The 17,172-nt window shown below is 38.5% G+C and overlaps 1 protein-coding gene across 12 annotated transcripts in view; it reads right to left on the minus strand.

Annotated features, from left to right (window-relative positions):
* The window catches only part of TTLL5 (tubulin tyrosine ligase like 5), a 158,608-nt gene that overhangs the window by 51,040 nt on the left and 90,396 nt on the right, over nucleotides 1–17,172 (minus strand). The window contains exon 31 of one of the 12 annotated variants that reach the window (XM_088145310.1): nucleotides 7,337–7,932. The exons of the other annotated variants lie outside the window; for them this stretch is intronic. Within the exon in view, the coding sequence (XP_088001436.1) occupies nucleotides 7,908–7,932 (25 nt within the window). The 3' untranslated portion in view covers nucleotides 7,337–7,907. Of the gene's footprint in view, nucleotides 1–7,336; nucleotides 7,933–17,172 lie in introns of those variants that run through there. 12 annotated transcript variants of the gene reach the window in all.

Raw genomic sequence — 17,172 nt, forward strand, 5'->3', positions numbered from 1 at the left:
CAGAGGTGATTTTCCAAGTGTGCGCTAATTACACCTGCTGCAAATGCAAGCTTGTCTTTTTACTGGAGAGAAAATGAAATAACAAGCTTTTTAAAGCCTAATCAGATAAGGTGAAGAGTGCATAGCTATTGCACCTGAAGGTGAGCAGAATGAGAGCTCAGGAGTTCAGAATGCAGTAAGTTATCAAGGAGTAGAGCAGAAAGGGTACCTAAAAAAGGAAGAAGGCACCCCAGTGGGAGTAATGCACACTTGGAGACATGCTTAAAGAATATGGATTAACCAGGAGGAGGTCCTTGCCACTGGAGCTGAGCAACTAATTTCATGTTGGAAAAGTGAGCTTCAATCATCTGAAATAGTTTTGTCAACCCCAACCTCTGGAAAAGTTAACTTCACTTCACTTGGATCAACAAAATAAAACTCTTTGTTGAGAAGGAAAATAGAATAGCAATGGTGGCAGAATAATTATTGCAAGATGCATCTAACTGCAGACCAGACAAACTAATGTGAGAAGTGTGCTGTCTTTTTCATGCATGTAATCAATGCATGATGGAAAAAGTATCAAAGCTCATTTGATGAGTGTTCGCTCAATCAGCTGAGTGTTCTCCATTTCTGTTTATCTACAAACAGACTAAACATAGTGCTAGAAGAGGATGATCACATCAGAGGGGTAGAAGCTCCTATAATGCCTTGGATAGAAAGGCGAACAAGTGTTTTCATCAATCCCCCTTGATGATCAAGGGTGAAGAAGGAAAAACAGGTTCCTGGAGGTGACTAAGAAGATGCTGTCATCCAGAAAGATACTGATTCCCAGACCACAGCTTAAAATTACCACTATATGGGATTCCCACAAAAGGTTGGGCTGAATATCAAAAGATAGGGAGAAAGATGTTTAGCAAGTCTTATCTTATCAGGAGGCCCTTAAATCATGATGGGGAGGGAGGTAGAGGCAAGACTCAGGTATGAAATTGCTAGGCAATAGGAACATGGTTGCGTACGATTATGAGGAGACAGCAAAAAGTTCTATGAAACTTTTTCAACATACAGCTGTAAGGACACCAGCAAACAGTAACATTCCCAGTCTCTGGACACAATACTGATAAGAAACTGGATGGTGAGGAAAGCTACGGTGGCTATGTCAGAAGTAAAAGAAGCACCAAGGAAGCTATTGGTCCACTGTACAGCAGAAAAGGGGAAGTAATCATACTAAGGAGAAGGTGGAGCATATTCTTTACATCTGTCTTCTCTTAGAGAAAGAAAAAGGCCTTCCTAACCTAAAGTAAGAAGGTGAACACAATTTGGGATGGGTAACAACCAACCTTGCTACCTTAAGCAAATTCAAGTTTCCAGGGCTAGACAAATTGCCACCCAGGGTCTTTAAAAAGATGACACAAATGCTCTCAGAACCACTGACTGAAATCTTTGAAAAAATTTGGAGAACTGGTAAGACTGGAGGAGAGCAAACATAGTCCAAATATCCACAAAGGGGAAGGCCCATGGAAACAAAAAGCCAATTAGTTTAACATCTGTACTACGACAAGGTACTAAAATAGATTCTTAAGCAGCGTAACTTTAAGTACTTAAAGAACACTAGCGCCAGTAGCTGGAGCCAGCATGGTTTTGTCAAGATTAGACTTGTTTTTATTTTTTTTTCTTAAATGATAACAAGTGACTAGTTATCAACAACATTTTTTTCTTAAATGATCAACATGTGACAACAATCTTGTATATGTTGATCTCAGTAAAGCATCTGACAAGATCTTTCATTATATTCTTGAGGATGAGATTGATAAATGTGGGCTAGATGGTTCTGCAGTCTGGTGGATCTGCAACTGATTGAACAGCACCCAAATGGTATTCATAAATAAATCTGCCTAATCTTGGAGAAAACAATCAAGTAGGGTCCTCTGGGACTCCATCCTCAGCACTCTGTTATTACAAACAATTTAGCAGAAGGGAGGGATACATCATCTACTTTGCAGATGACATCAAACTAAGGGGATCGACTAACAGCATAGAGGGAAAAAAAATCACAGTTCAAAAGTATCTTGACATGCCAAATCCAACAGGGCAATATTCCACTATGACAAGTGACTTGTGTTAGGTAGGAAATCAAATGCAGTGATACAAGACTGAGGAGATCTGCCCTGGCAGCAATAAATATCAGAAGGCTCTACCACCAGCTGACCAGGAAGTAATTCAGCAACCAAAAAAAAAGCAGCCAACGCAATGTATTAATAGAAGCACTGTGCCTGGATCACAGGAGGTGATAGTTTGATGGTACTCTGCAGTGGTTAGACCACAGTTGGAATTCTAGGCCTTGCACTTTAAGCAGGAGATGGATAAGCTGGAGCAGGTTCAGAGGAAAGTTAGCAGAGATCTGGGAACCAAGTCTTTTGAGGAACATAAGCCTAAAAGACATATTATATATACCTAATAGGTTGTCCCATGCAAGAGGAAGCAGACTTATGCTCTTTTGAAACTGAGAAGACAAGGATCAATAGACTGAAATGAGAAGGAAACTCAGACTGAATATTAGGAGGAATTTTGTGATGGTAAGCAGTGGATTGCCTTGCTAGAACAGCAATGGATTCTCCCTCACTGAAGGTGATCAAATGGGGCTAAATGGCTGGAGACAGCTTAATGGATTCCTTGCAGAGTACAGGGTTGGACTAAATGACCTATGAGGTCCTTTTCAAAACATACATTCTATAATTTTATGATTCTATGTTCAGAAGAACTAAATTTTTAATCAGTTATTAAGTATCTAACTTTTGGCAAAGTGTGCTTTCAACTCAGCCAAAAGTACATATCTGGGCCTGTGTCAAGAGCTTTGTAACACTGGGCTGTATAAACTGGAAAATATTTGGCAGGTAAATAGCTTCTCTCTCTCCCCCCTCCCCCCAAACTCTTGTTTTCTTTTCCTTTCACAAAAAAATAAAACTTCAAAAACAATTGTGAAAAAATACAGGAATCAAGGTAAGGGAAAAGTGAGGGATCATCTGGCTAAGATGTTCAGTGTCTCCACCAGTGGAGAAGAGATAGTAATGGCAATCACTCTTATGCTGTTGGTATGTTTTGTATTAGCAGAATCACACAGCAAACAGCTGCTTCCCTTTTAACTAGCACAAAATCGGAACAAGTCCTGTCTACTAAATGCCTGTTCAACCTTCAATAGTTGCCCAGTGACCCATCCTGCTGGAACATATTAATTACAGAAAATACCTGTGAGGAAATACATTTCATTTCTCAGTATTTTTTGTGTCCACTTATGAACATTTTTTTAAAAACTCCAGATGAAAATTCATACCAACTTTTGAACAAAGTAAAGTTGTTCAGAGTAGCACCTCAGTTTAACAGACAAATGCCCATTAGATCAAGGGTTTGGCTATTAAATTGAGTATTTGTTCATTAAATCTGAATTGTATTGTAAATGATGCCATTTATGTCAATTAATAGTGCAAATGATGAAAACTGAAGCAAATGCAATAACATGAATTTAATGGACATTTGGATTTAACAGACTCTCCCTTCCCCAAATAGTCCATTAAACTGAGTTTTTACACTTCAGGTCCCAACAAGTGTTGTCTGTACATGTGAACACTTGTGTAGACAATTGGAAGAGCTTCAAGCAGCTGCATGAGCCTTCCAAAGGATGTGACTGTGTTACAGCTTTGAAGAGAAGTCCTTGGCTTCATGCTTTGTAAAGCACCTCTTCTGAGTAATTTGCACAGCCTTCAGATACAGTACACACTGAGGGATTTTCACAAACATAAGCATTTTTGTGTAAGAATATTGCTTCATTAAATTCAGACACATATGAAAATCATAAGAATATTCCAGTTCCTATAAAATAGGTTGGGAAATTAACATTGGTCATTTTTCCATTAAAATGCAAACAAGACTAATTTTATGCACTCTACTTGTTTCTCAGCAGAAGGATTTCAATGGTAACTTCATGCCTCAGATTTCCAGTAGTAATCTACCACACTCTGTGTTACAATTTTAGCTCTACTTCTGTTACAACCTTTAAAGTCTGTCTTACATTAAAAATGCACAATTCCATATTTTGTTCTTTGTAGGAAAACGAAGATGAAATATAAGGAAGATGTAGAAATTGTGGAGCCCAGACTAAGGAGAGGAGAGTGGAAATTAGTTTCCATCTTGCCTCAAAACACAGGTGCGGCAGACAAGAAGCCTAAGGCATCAATCGTATACTTAGCCTTTCCCAGAAAGCATATCTGGCATCAGGCCAGCCCCAGAATTTTCAGAACTCTGAAACATGCCAAGAAGCCAGGACTCCCTTCCCCGGTCAGGGCCAGGTCCCAGCTGTTCAGTAAGACAGACCTCCTTTCTTTCAAGAGGTTTCAGGGTTCAGTTTACAAAATCCATTGTGTATTGGGGGGCAAAGAATCAAAACGCTAGGCTAACAAATCTAAGCTGCGCAACTGGGAAAAAACCAGGAAGCATTGTTAAACAAAAAAACAGCAAGTGTTAAGCACTTAGCAAATAGATTTAGGATGAGTCATACAAGTGATACTTCACAGGAAAAAAAAAAAACAAGAGAAGGCTTATGCCAAAACAAATTTAAACAATGTAAAACTGTGTAAAATCTTTTACGCTCTTGGCTAATTATTTTCTTCCCTTCCCCCTTCCAAAAACACTGGCATGTGGAGTGAGGACTTGGTTCAGAAAGACTACGCAGGGCTGAGGCAAAAATACCTGGCAGCTGCTAAAACAAAACTTCAAAGACTCGGCTCACTTTGAAAACCCATCAGGCAGGAGCCTCTCTTCCCTGTTAACTTTCTAGGAGCCTGTGGGAAACTTAACCACTTCAACAGCAGTTTTCAGGCCTTTCCAAGCAGGCAAGAGTAAGAAACTAAAGGATGACAGAACACCAGACACCCCATTTTTCTCTTAGCAGGGAACAATGTACAAGCAACAATCAGGCATGGGGTTGTAGCTTATAGTAAGGGGATAAAGCCCAGGAGTTAAAAGACCTGCCAACGAAATTTTAACGGCTGATATTTTGATGCACATTTTCCACTTGCATCTTTCTGAATTTACCAGACCAGGTCTTTTCCTCTTATGACCTGTTCACAGTACTCTTAGTAGCCAAAATAACTTGCCAAGACAACTCTGATCTTGCAATTTCCTGTACTGCCTCAGATAAACACCCAGTAGAATTGAGTGAGTGATATGATGAAGCTCCATCAACATGTTGATTCAAATCCTACTCAGCTAAGAAATTGCTGAATGGCTTTTTGTAAAGTACCACACACCCTGACTCATTTTCCATCTTTATAGGAGGCAAAATGTCAGGGGTGTACAAGCATCAAGTTGTTTAACTAAAGCAACAACAACAACCCAGGCTCTAGGTCAAATACTGAGGAGCCAGGAAGATTCTTTTGGGGCACAAAACTAGAGGGTGGATCCACAAAGTATCCCAATAAGACATCTATCATGAGTAGTTTTTCAGTATCTACCTCCCAGTTTTGATCCTTCAGGAACTTTTTTTCCCCTCCCACAAAATTTCCTATGGGAATGGGAAGAAATTCCACATCAGTACTGATCAGCATGTTGGGAAGTACCAGCCTTCACTACAGAACATGACAGAGAAGAGATGGTTTAACGAAGTTCAAGCAAGAATGGCTCCCTTATATACACTATATCACATAGCAAGGCAGATTTAGATATCTGGAATGCAGTTTTTAGGACTTAAACAGAAACTGACAACAATTAGAAATGTTTGATATAAAGTTCAAATATCTAAATCATGGCCCATGGTTGGGGATACAAATGAAAGGAAAAGGTAGGGTGTAATCTACCTTTTCTTTTTTTCACTGTGGTTTTTCTTTTTTAATTTAAATTACTTTCTTTGCATTCCAATATTTGCTTTTTAAATACCATTTTAACACTTTAATAACAAATACATTTTAAAAAAAGACAGAGAAGAGATGGTGCTACAGCTGGTTTTCTCTGTCAGTTCTGCTATTGGCAAAATCAAGTGGCAGATACTTTAAGCTTGTTTATGTGGCTTTCCCTGATTCATCTTCTAAGGAGGAACATTTGCTTTTATGAGCAATCCTGCTCAATTGTTAGTAATAATCCAACTATAATTGACCTGTATTGGCCTATAAACAGTGCTTCAAATCTAATGTTATTAAATGCTGCAAAGATCCTATCACAAAAGTAGGTTCCTTCTCACCAGTAGAGTCACTGGACAGACCTAAAGAAATGCATATTTCAGCTTTCCTACCTATAAAGTAAAAATATCCCCACAGGCAAAAAGGCAGAATATAATTTCAAATAATAGATAACAGTAATAATCACAAGGATGATGATGATTGTGAGGCAAGCTATAAAATATTTTGCAAATGTAAAGAATAATAAAAGTTAGGTAGATTTATATAATGGTTATGACAACCACATAAAAAGAATGGAGGTAAAGAACTTCATTATATGCTTTTGACAGACAGACAGACAGACATGGATATTATATATAAAGGTAGAATATTTCTCATTTTGATTACTATGGACATGATTAACATTTACCACATAAATATTTTAATGGCACATAAATTGTTAAATTTATGATTCTAAACATTATAAAAACCAACAAAATAAAGTATAACAGTATAAAATTGCATTATATCAAGAAATTGAAAATGAGTGCCTAAGATCACATTCCCACAGGATCTTTAAAGGGAACTAACCGTGATACCTGTCAGTGTTCAGGCATAACAAAAGTTAGGTGAGATATATTTTCACTGGATATACTAGGATGAGCTGGTGGGAATAAAGCAATTCCATGTGTTTTTTTAGGTTGAACAAAATGGACTCCTGCCACAAAAAAGCTTGTTGACAAATTCTACAAATAGATTTTTCTAGAACTCTATTGGACAGAGAGGCAACAATTGAACTGAGGTTGGGGAAAGTATCTGGATTAAAATGTAATGCTACCCTAGTTTGCAACATCCAGTATGTTATAAGCTACTTGGAAATAAGATGTATATTAACCAGGTGCAAGTATCAGAGCATTGAGAATGAAATGCAGCAATTTAAGGCAGAGGTTAGAAAATTAGAGTTGGGGGCATTATACGAAAGTAGATAACAATATTCCCTTGATAGCAACATGCAGATAACTGTAATAAGATCCAGTAGCTTTTGTTTTAAAGGAAGATACTGAAGATAATAAATTCTAATATGAAACCTTTAAACTTTTATAAGTCCTGGTGACCACATGGTCCAGAAACAAAGGTCTTACTGTGAAAAGATGAATGATATGACTTTGAAAGCAATACAGAGAAATATATTCACTAAACTGTAGAGTGAGCATATTTTATTACAGTTCTTTTGGCAAACATCCATGGTCATTTTATCCAAAGTTCTTTGTTTATTTGACTAAAGTAATACCTTCATTTATAACTGTGGATAATGAATGGAAGAACCACAACCTATCGTTTACTACAGAGCAGCTTAACTCTCTCTTCAACAAGCATGATTTTTATGCTACTTGCATCAACAATGCCAAATCTAAACTCATAATATTGAATAACATAGCAGAAGAGACTGTGTACAAAGGACAAAGTTGCGAGTAGGGACATGCTATAAGTAGATAGCTTCAAAAATTAGCTGCCTTTTCCTAGAGTTTTCAGGGTCTGCAATGTTTTAATAGGTACAGGCCTAGTGTTTAACAGAATTCTCTTTTAGAATGGATTTGCTCATTGTCCGTATAGAAGAAGTAACAGATTCTCAGCCAAGTATCTTGGCTGCCATGATGCCAAGAGGTCAGGACACAGTTCTAGCCTGTAGCTTCCTATTCCCCTTACAAATGCAGAGCCAGGACAGGACAGAGACCACAGTGCTTCCTAAGCTGTGATACTGCAGGCTCTTTGTATGGCTACAGCTTATATGCCTCTCTTCTTCTTTCCCCTGTGGAAAACAACAGAATTGCAATTTTGCAAAATTAATCAAAAACACAGGCATTTTCAAATAACCAGGTTTTTTTTTTCTTCAGCACTCTTTAAATAGCATGAAATGTATTAGCTTCTCATATTCTCTTCTACCTGAAATAAGGCTCTGGATCAAGTTATCATCATATATTATTAATAGGAGCACTTAAATTATCACTGATTTTTTTTTCTTTCCTCTAATCCTGTCAAAGAAGTTTTTGGTTTATGTCAGAACTCTCAATAGCTCAGAAAACTGTGGATGTCTACCTATAAGCTGAAGAACAAATATTTACACCACCAACATAATCCAAGTCTACAAGCTACAGGTTAAAATGTTCCTTTCACCATATTCAATCGTATATATTAACAACTTGGCGAAATGTATTTCAAATATCAAAACTCAAGTCAAAGTATAAACGATAGCAATAGTCAATAGTTTTGAAACACATTCGGTCTCTCTTTCGAAATGCATGAGAATAAAGTAGAAGAATTCTGTTTATATCAATGAAATAAACAGAATGCTATGCCTGTCTTAAAATTTTGGGAGAGGGGGATCTCATGGACAGTTCATTTATTTAATCATGCTGTATGGAAATTATTAAAAAAACATTAATATTAACATGGAAGACAAATTTATTTCATTCATTTTATTTGGAGCATAACTTCCTTTGACTGGAATCTCAACAAAATTTTTAGCAGCCTCATTGTACCTTTACTGTGGAAGAAAATATTTGTTTCAATATACGGACATTCTCATAGAAGTCTCATATGCACATTTAGGAAATTTAGCTAGTTAGTTCTGGCCTTAGAAAATCTTTCCTCTAAAAATACCATATTTAATAGCACGATGCTGACTTTATTCTAATATGGCAATGTAGCTTTTATTTATCAATGTTGTCGGTTCCTGGCCTTGTGCAAGGAATACACAGGAAGGTTTAGAGTAGATTGTGAGGCATATGTGCGCCCATGTGTGTATACATACAGGAAAAAGCCAGGCATCTAAATGATGCCCTGACAGTTCAACTCAGAAGGAAGGGCTGGGTTGGAAAACATAAAACTACAAATTCCAGCCAAATTGTCTGAGGCACTCCTTTCCAAATCACTTGAGTAAGCAGCCAAAGCTTCTGACCAACCATTTTACTATTCACCTCTGAAAGACAACCATTTTGGACACCAGCACAATGAGCACTAAGCTCTTAGTTTTCTCACATTTTCTATACAGCAGTCATTATATAGTTTAGTATGGGCTAATCAAGGCTTATGAATAAATTTCCAGAACTTTAACTCTGCTAAAGATTTAATGGCTAACTCAAGTCCATTTTTCACATACATTACAATATCCCTGTCTTTCTGAGTTTTGCCCTTCAAAAGACCTACATAAATACATCTGCAAGGATGGGAAAGTGAGGGTTAATACTAATTGGGTCAAGCAAGCAATAAAGAGGTAAAAGCATTTTTTGTTTTGCGCTTAGCTGTTTTCCTGATACACACACACACACACACACACACCATATAAGCTGATATTTGCTCTATGAAGAAAATCATGCATGTATGGAAAAAAACTTTTGGAAGTGGAAGTTACTTAGAATAAGTAAACTGCTTTGGTGAAAAAGATTAAGACATCATCTCCACAATCAAATTAGCAATGCCTTCATTTGACTACTGACTATAATTTTTTTTTAATATAGTAACATTGAGTGATCAGCCAGACATTCCCTGGCATAGCATAGAGTTTGGCTCTTATTCAAACCATTTTTACACTGCAGGGCAATGAATGTGTGTATGGAATATTAATAGTATGAACTAGTCTCCACAAACACATATTAGTAGGCTTCATAGTTTCTTACAGTATCAGTGTCACGCAAAGTGACAACTGGAATTTAGGACAGATTATTTATGTGCCTACAGATATATTCAAGACACTTGTGTACAAAAGCTTCACCATTTAAAAAAGCAATGTTTAATAAGTTCTGACTTAATTCAAATGTTGGCAGAGCAAACTCTAGGTGCCACATTCCATTTTGTAATGTGACTTTCTGCAAATAGCTGCCTCCTTTCCTCTTTTTTGCAGCCCTTCACACCAACTCCACCTGCCCTAAGACCTTCAGTGCTGACAGGGTGTTAAAAAGCAAATTATAAGCAATTAAAATATTTATAAAATATTCCATAACAACAGCTGAACCATTATTAAAACTGGACATGCTTTAATAATCTGAAGCAAACAACTTAACGGTCAATGTAGAGAAGATTCAAGGAATTATAAACTCTCCTTTCTTCCCGTTTATTTTCTTGAATTTTGGAGCAAGTGATCAATAAAGCTATTTCTGCAGATTTGGGTGTCTTGGGTTTTCATAACTGATTCATTTGGAAAAACAGAGTGGCTTGACAAATTCTTGAACATTTTTACCTTCCTTGCAATCACAGAGAAATTATGATATAGCAGTGATTGTCAGCGAAGCACTGACAATCTTAGTTCTACCACAGACCAAAATTAGCTATCCAATTAATTTAATTTTTAATTCAATGTAGGCACTGCCTGACTCCAAACTGACTCTGGGCAATGTACAATAAAAACCAACAGAGTAAAAATAGAATACAATAATTATGAAAAAAATAAATAAAAAGGAATAAACAACAGAAACTGATGGCAAATTGGGCTAACCACACCCACACACAATATCCAGCAGGGGCCCCAACCACTCTAACCCAAGGCCTGGGAGAATTAAATCTATTTATCTGTCAATTATCATTTTTCAATATCAAGGTAGTTTACAAAACATTAAAACAAACCTAATCAAATCATGACATAATAAATGAAAGGGAAAATTTATGTAAACCAATTTTAACTAGTTACATAAAGATATATTCCCTATTATTAATGTTTAGGGTTATAGCCATTTCTTTGTGTTGTATTTGAATTGTAGAAGAGAACAGAACTGGATGTTATCAAAAACACACCACTGCTTCTCTCATAGTAGGATTCTTCCATTGAATCAGCAAATGTAGCAATGACAATTTGTACCATATAAAGTGCATATGGCCAGAGAACAGAGTATGTGGGAGCCATGCGAGCACTGAAGATGAATAATTATACCAGCTCAGCAGCAACCTGATGAGGGATGAAACAACAAAAGAAGGCTGCATACTCTAAATTCAGAAGGACAAACAGTGTAAAGCCAGTGCACATAATTCTCCAGAGTAAAGGACAGAGGATGTCTAATCAAAATTATTTTAGAACTTACAGGTAGTCCTCATTTAGCAACTCCCTTGGACAGTGATTCTTCACAGTTACAATGGTGATGAAAAAGTAACTGCCTACATTTATGACCTTTGCAGGTCTCTCTGTCATGTGTTTGCCATTACAGTCAATTAGTACACATTGTCCTGCACCTAACCCTTTTTTGTTTTCTTCCCCCCCACTCACAGAGGGGAGAAATTGCCTAAACAAGCAATCTCTTCCTGAGCTGCTTTTCTCTGCAATGCAGGCTTCCCTAAAAAGTGCTAAGGGAAAATTAACTCCTCAGCTCTGTGACCTTAATTAGTTGAGGAGAATGCTGGGTGAGCTGGCAGCTGCTGCCTGAAATTGACCAGACCCTAATCAGTTTCACACTAAAGGCTTTCTTTTGCCTCCTAAGCAGCTATGGGCAAGTGGGCCAGGCAAACAGCAAGTGCTAGCACATTCCTCTTCATGTGTATTCCCCATTGCATGCTTGCTTACTCTCTTGTAATCCCTTCCTCTCCAATGAATGTAAATACAAACATCAATCTTTTCTTGCTAACTATCCCAGCACCAGGGTAAGCATTCCAAAAGGTGGGAGAGTCAGGGGAAAGGGCTATAAGATTTGCCCATTTACCCAGCTTCCTTGTGAGTCAAGTTCTGGAAACCTTCCCCATCATTTGGGCTCACCCGGCTGTTTGGGGTCATATCCTTTTGATGCTGTAAAGCCAAGGAAAGTTGAAGTAAAATCATAACCACAGTCACATGATTTTTCTCTTAGTGGCTGCTTTGCTTAATGACCAAGTTGCCAGTCCCAATTGTGATTGCTAAACAAGGACTATCTGTATTTATATAACTGCATCATAGGAGAGAGGGCACTTTTCAGTTTGTTCTCTGACCCAGCTGAATGCCTTTATTGCTATGGACCTATATTCTGCTCCCCCTACCTCTATTTCATGCCCTCACTCAGGTACATAGAAGACATAACAGCTAGCACACTTGATGGTTTTATAAGGCCAAAGCCTAGAAAATTAATGCAAATTGCATCAGTTATCTAATGTTGCTCAATTGTTCAGGCAATATCATGTTTTAAAGCCTCCATATGTCAGGCGGATATCTAATGGGAACACTGCTCTTGCATAAGAAATTAATGGAAAGATATGCTAGAGGCTATAATTTACAATCAGGGCAGTACCAACTTGCCTAGGAGCAAGTCTGATATAATTAACCTTCCTGTATCATTGTAAGAAGTAAACACTGTTTACTTAAAAGAGTAATAAAGAAAAACTTCTTCATGCCTCTTTCTCTGCTTCACAGCAGTCATTTCATACTGTCATATTTTTAAGTAAAGAAGCTATAAAAGGATGAGCATGCTGAAGACAATGTATTTCAACCTTTAATGTTCCTATATCTTTATAATACACACAGTTGGGTGTGTGCATGTATGTATATATTTAAATAATGTGGGGAAAGGGAAATTTATCTTGTGTAAAGTTTGACTTCCTACTTACTGCAAGAATTCAAATTAAAGTATGTGTGACAAATGGCTGACCATTCTGTTAGAACACATCTAGGAAAAATAACCCTACCTTCTTACTAATTAGTTCTATTGTTGATTTGCTCCTACTGTGCATTTTTCCCATACTTCTTAGTTCATCCTGCTGTTTATTTTGCCAGCCTCCAGCAGATGAGCCAAATGCCCAAGAGAAAACAAAAGACACATATGGAACATTCTGCCTCTACAAAACACTTTCTAGGTTTCTTGATTTTCTGGGATTGTTCATGACACTGATGGTAACAGTTGTCACAAACATCCAAAACACTAGGGCATCTAAATCAATACAGGCAGTCCTCGTTTAGCAACTGCCTCATTTAGCAACCACTTACAGTTACGATGGTGATGAAAAAGTAACTTTACAACCAATCCTCGCATTTACGACCTTCACAGGTCGCTAAGGAAAGCTAAGTAAGATCATAAGCACAGGTCTGGTTTCACTTAGCAACCACTTCACTTAATGACTGAGTTGCCAGTCTCAATTGTGGTTGCCAAATGAGGACTACCTGTAATAGGAGACAGGATTCAATAAGATAATTTCAGAGTTCTGGAATTGTGATTTTTGTATTATCACAGCAGTTAAATTTATGTTTGCCTTTAGTGTTGCCATGTTCAGGTTCTTTTCATGTTGGCAAAAAGCACTGGAACTGAGTTTATTTTCTGCAATTTTAGCAAAGAGATTATGATTGCATTCAGACAAAATGACCTGAATTTACAAGAGTATGTAGGGTTTTTTCCTCCCTAAGTAAAAGCAAGAGAGTGATACTGCACCAATGACTTGATAGCCAGAATTCAGTGGTATACTTGATTAGATTTTTATTACACTAATATAAACAAAACAGATTTGGATCTCAAGATAAACCTGTTCTTAAAGAGGTTGCACACCTCATGAATAGGTTGATCATTTTGGAGTACTTATTCAGTGTCCCCTCCCAATAAAGAAATGTATTTCATTGTCCTGAAAGAAATTCCAAAGCAAGCCAAACAACAAGAATAATAGAGGTTTTATCCTGCCTAAGGATTGGGGGTGAGGGAGGGAAGAAGAGATTGCTTCAAAGTTATTCAGATAAAAATAAAGTCAGTTAATGAATAGACCAATATGCAATAGTGGTCAATGCACTGCAGTTGAACAAAGAAGTTTAAGGAGGAAAGAATGGATCCTAACACTTATCGACAGCCTAAATATTGTGATGGGTAGAATGGGATAGAATTCTAGATCTGTGAGTGATCTGAAATAAATATGTCAACCGCAAATTGAACTGAATATTAAAAATATTCAGATATAACCAGAGATGCTAGTCACTTGCTAATCTTTCATTTAGCTAATCTTGCTAATCATATATCTTCTAGCTTCACTGTTTCTTATATAAAAAGTATGAATACAGTTAGTCCTTGGTTAGGGACCACAACTGGGATCAGCAACTTGGTTGTTATGCAAAGCAGTTGCCAAGTAAAACTGCCACTATGCTTATGATCTTACTTCAGCTTTCCTTTGCTTTACAGACTTGCGAAAATTATAAATGCAAGGATTGGTCGTAAAGTTACTTTTTCATCACCAGTGTAACTGCAAACCATCACTAGATGAGGCAGTCACTAAACAAGAACTACCTGTATTAGTCTCTTGACCAGATCTTTCTGGCTGACCTCATCTGGGCTCAGAAGCTAAGTAGGGCAAAGTTTGGTTATAACTTGTTTGAAAGGATTTCAGTAAATATCAGGGCTTTAAGCTAAATTGGAAAGTTGAAAATCATCCCAGAAGAAGCTTATGACAAATGTTAGGATAAAAGCTATAATTTAATGGTAGTGTCTGGCATGCAAGAAGGCCTCAGATCTACTCTCTAGCACCCCCAGTTAAAAGGGTTCTAAGTAGATAGATGGGAAAGGCTTCTCTATGACATGTTGTCAAAATAGCCAAAACATTATTTTATATGAATGAGGATTAGCAAATTGAACTGAATCCAAGTGACTTTTGGATGGATACTTCCTCTGAAGAAACAGAAAATCAATTTGGAGGCACTCCTGTTGTGTCTGAATTCAACTGGCATTTGTGGCTATGAGAATTTTTATCAACTCTGTCTGGATGAGCAACTTTAATTTTACTTGAAGGAACCATACTTCCTCAGGTTATGCTCAGGCTTGATTATTTTAATGCTCTCTTACCTGGCACTGACCTCAAAGACAGTTTAGAACTTTAATACATCTAGAGTAATACTGCTGGGTTGTAATATTATTATTATTATTATTAATTTGACTTGTCCCCGCCCATCTCCCCACAATGGGGGACTCTGGGCGGCTTACAACAAACTAAAATCAGCAATATATAATTAAAAGATTATAAAACCAAAGTACAAAGAGAAAGATAAAAAGGCTAAAAAATCCAAGAGGCTGATAGAGGCCACACCAGGCTGCTAAGGGGCCAGCCAACCCCATTTTTGATATCCTCCCTCCCCGCCCCAGGCCAGATGGCAGAGACAGGTCTTCAAATCCCTCCAAAAGGCCTGGAGTGAGGGGGCCTGTCTCACCCCCGGGGGCAAGATGTCCCAAAGGGCGGGGGCTACAGCAGAGAAGGCCCGCCTTCTGGACCTCGCTAATCAAAGTTCTTTTACCACGGGGATCCGGAGCATGCCCTCTCTGTGAGATCGGGTGGGACGGGTTGAAATCATGGGGGTGAGGCGGTCCTTCAGGTAACCTGAACCATGCCATGTAGGGCTTTAAAGGTGATAACCAAAACCTTGAATTGGACCCAGAAGCAAACTGGTACCCAATGCAGCTCACGGAGCAAAGGTGTTATATGGGTCCTTCTTCGGGCCCCAAAAATTGCTCGCGCGGCCGCACTCTGGACCAGCTGAAACTTCCGGATACTCTTCAAGGGTAGCCCCATGTAGAGCACATTGCAGTAGTCTATCTGGGAGATAACAAGGGCATGAGTGACTGTTCGCAAGGCATCCCGATCCAGGAAAGGGCGTAACTGGTGCACAACCCGAAACTGTGCAAAAGCCCTCCTGGCCACGGCTGCCACCTGCTCTTTGAGCAGGAGCCATGAGTCCAGGAGGACCCCCAAATTACGCACTGGGTCTGTCTGGGGCAGCGCTACCCCATCCAAGACCAACGATGACAACGTCCCGGATACAGAGGAGCCATTAACCCACAGCCACTCCGTTTTGCCAGGGTTCAGCTGGAGCCTGTTGTTCCCCATCCAGACCCTCGCAGCCTCCAGGCACCGCAAGAGGGCGGTCACGGCATCACTTACCTCACCAGGGATGGAGATATATAGTTGAGTATCATCAGCATACTGATGATACCGCATCCCATGATGACGGATGATCTCGCCCAGCGGATTCATATAGATGTTGAAAAGGAGCGGAGAGAGAACCGAACCCTGCGGCACCCCACAATGGAGGGACCGAGGATGGGACCTCTCGCTCCCTATCACCATCGATTGCGATCAGCCCTGGAGAAAGGAGGTGAACCAGCACAAAACTGTGCCACCCACCCCCATATCCCTGAGCCGTCTCAATAGGATACCATGGTCGACAGTATCGAATGCTGCTGAGAGATTAAGGAGAGCAAGGATGGTCGCACTTCCACCATCCCACTCCTGCCAGAGATCATCCATAAGTGCAACCAATGCTGTTTCCGTTCCATAGCCGGGCCTGAAACCTGACTGATAAGGGTCTAGATAATCCGTTTCCTCCAGGACCCTTTGGTATTAGACAGATCATATTATACCTCTTTGTCTGCTGCATGGGCTACAGATACACTTCAGGGTCTAAGTCAAGATACTGATTTCAGCTTTTAAATCCTTAAAGGCACTGGGATCAGGGTTTTTCAGAAATCTCTTCCTTACATGACCATGTTTTAAAATTTCTATTTGCAGTGGAGGAAAGCAAGAGAGACATAAGAAGAATCTTTGGAAAATTTACCTAGCAACAAACTACAATCAAACATCTATAACTACCACTCACCAAAGCTAGCTCTCTTACATTGATTAATTTCCCCTATAGTATTCCATATGGATAGAGGGGAAGTGTTTCCAGAACTTAACTGCTTAGGTTCACAAAACTACAAGGAAAGGATGTCATTTGTAGACAGATAAATCAACTTCAGACAGGAATGCCTAGTCCTATTGGCTGCTCTTTGAGCAAGATAGCCTACTGAAGACAAAAACAAAAGGCAAGATTCTTGTTCTATTATTTGTTTCATTGAGTGCCTAGATTTTCCTCAAAATGAGGAAAATACATCAATACCAACTACATAATATCAGCAAAAAATAAATACATAATTCTCATATTCAGTGAAGAATTAAAGACTGCCTACATACATCAGTTAATCTACTTCAGCCATGGTCTTATAAAAAAGTAATATTCAGAAACTCTAGGTTTTTATGGCTGCTATTTATTGGTGAAATTACTTCCTGATGGTATCAACTGAGCTGATGTACAGTTATA

This window comes from Python bivittatus, unplaced genomic scaffold, assembly GCF_059951505.1.
Source record: "Python bivittatus isolate LINGU-HERP-01145 unplaced genomic scaffold, Pbiv_v1 ctg000480_np1212, whole genome shotgun sequence".
Taxonomy (NCBI): Eukaryota; Metazoa; Chordata; class Lepidosauria; order Squamata; family Pythonidae; genus Python; species Python bivittatus.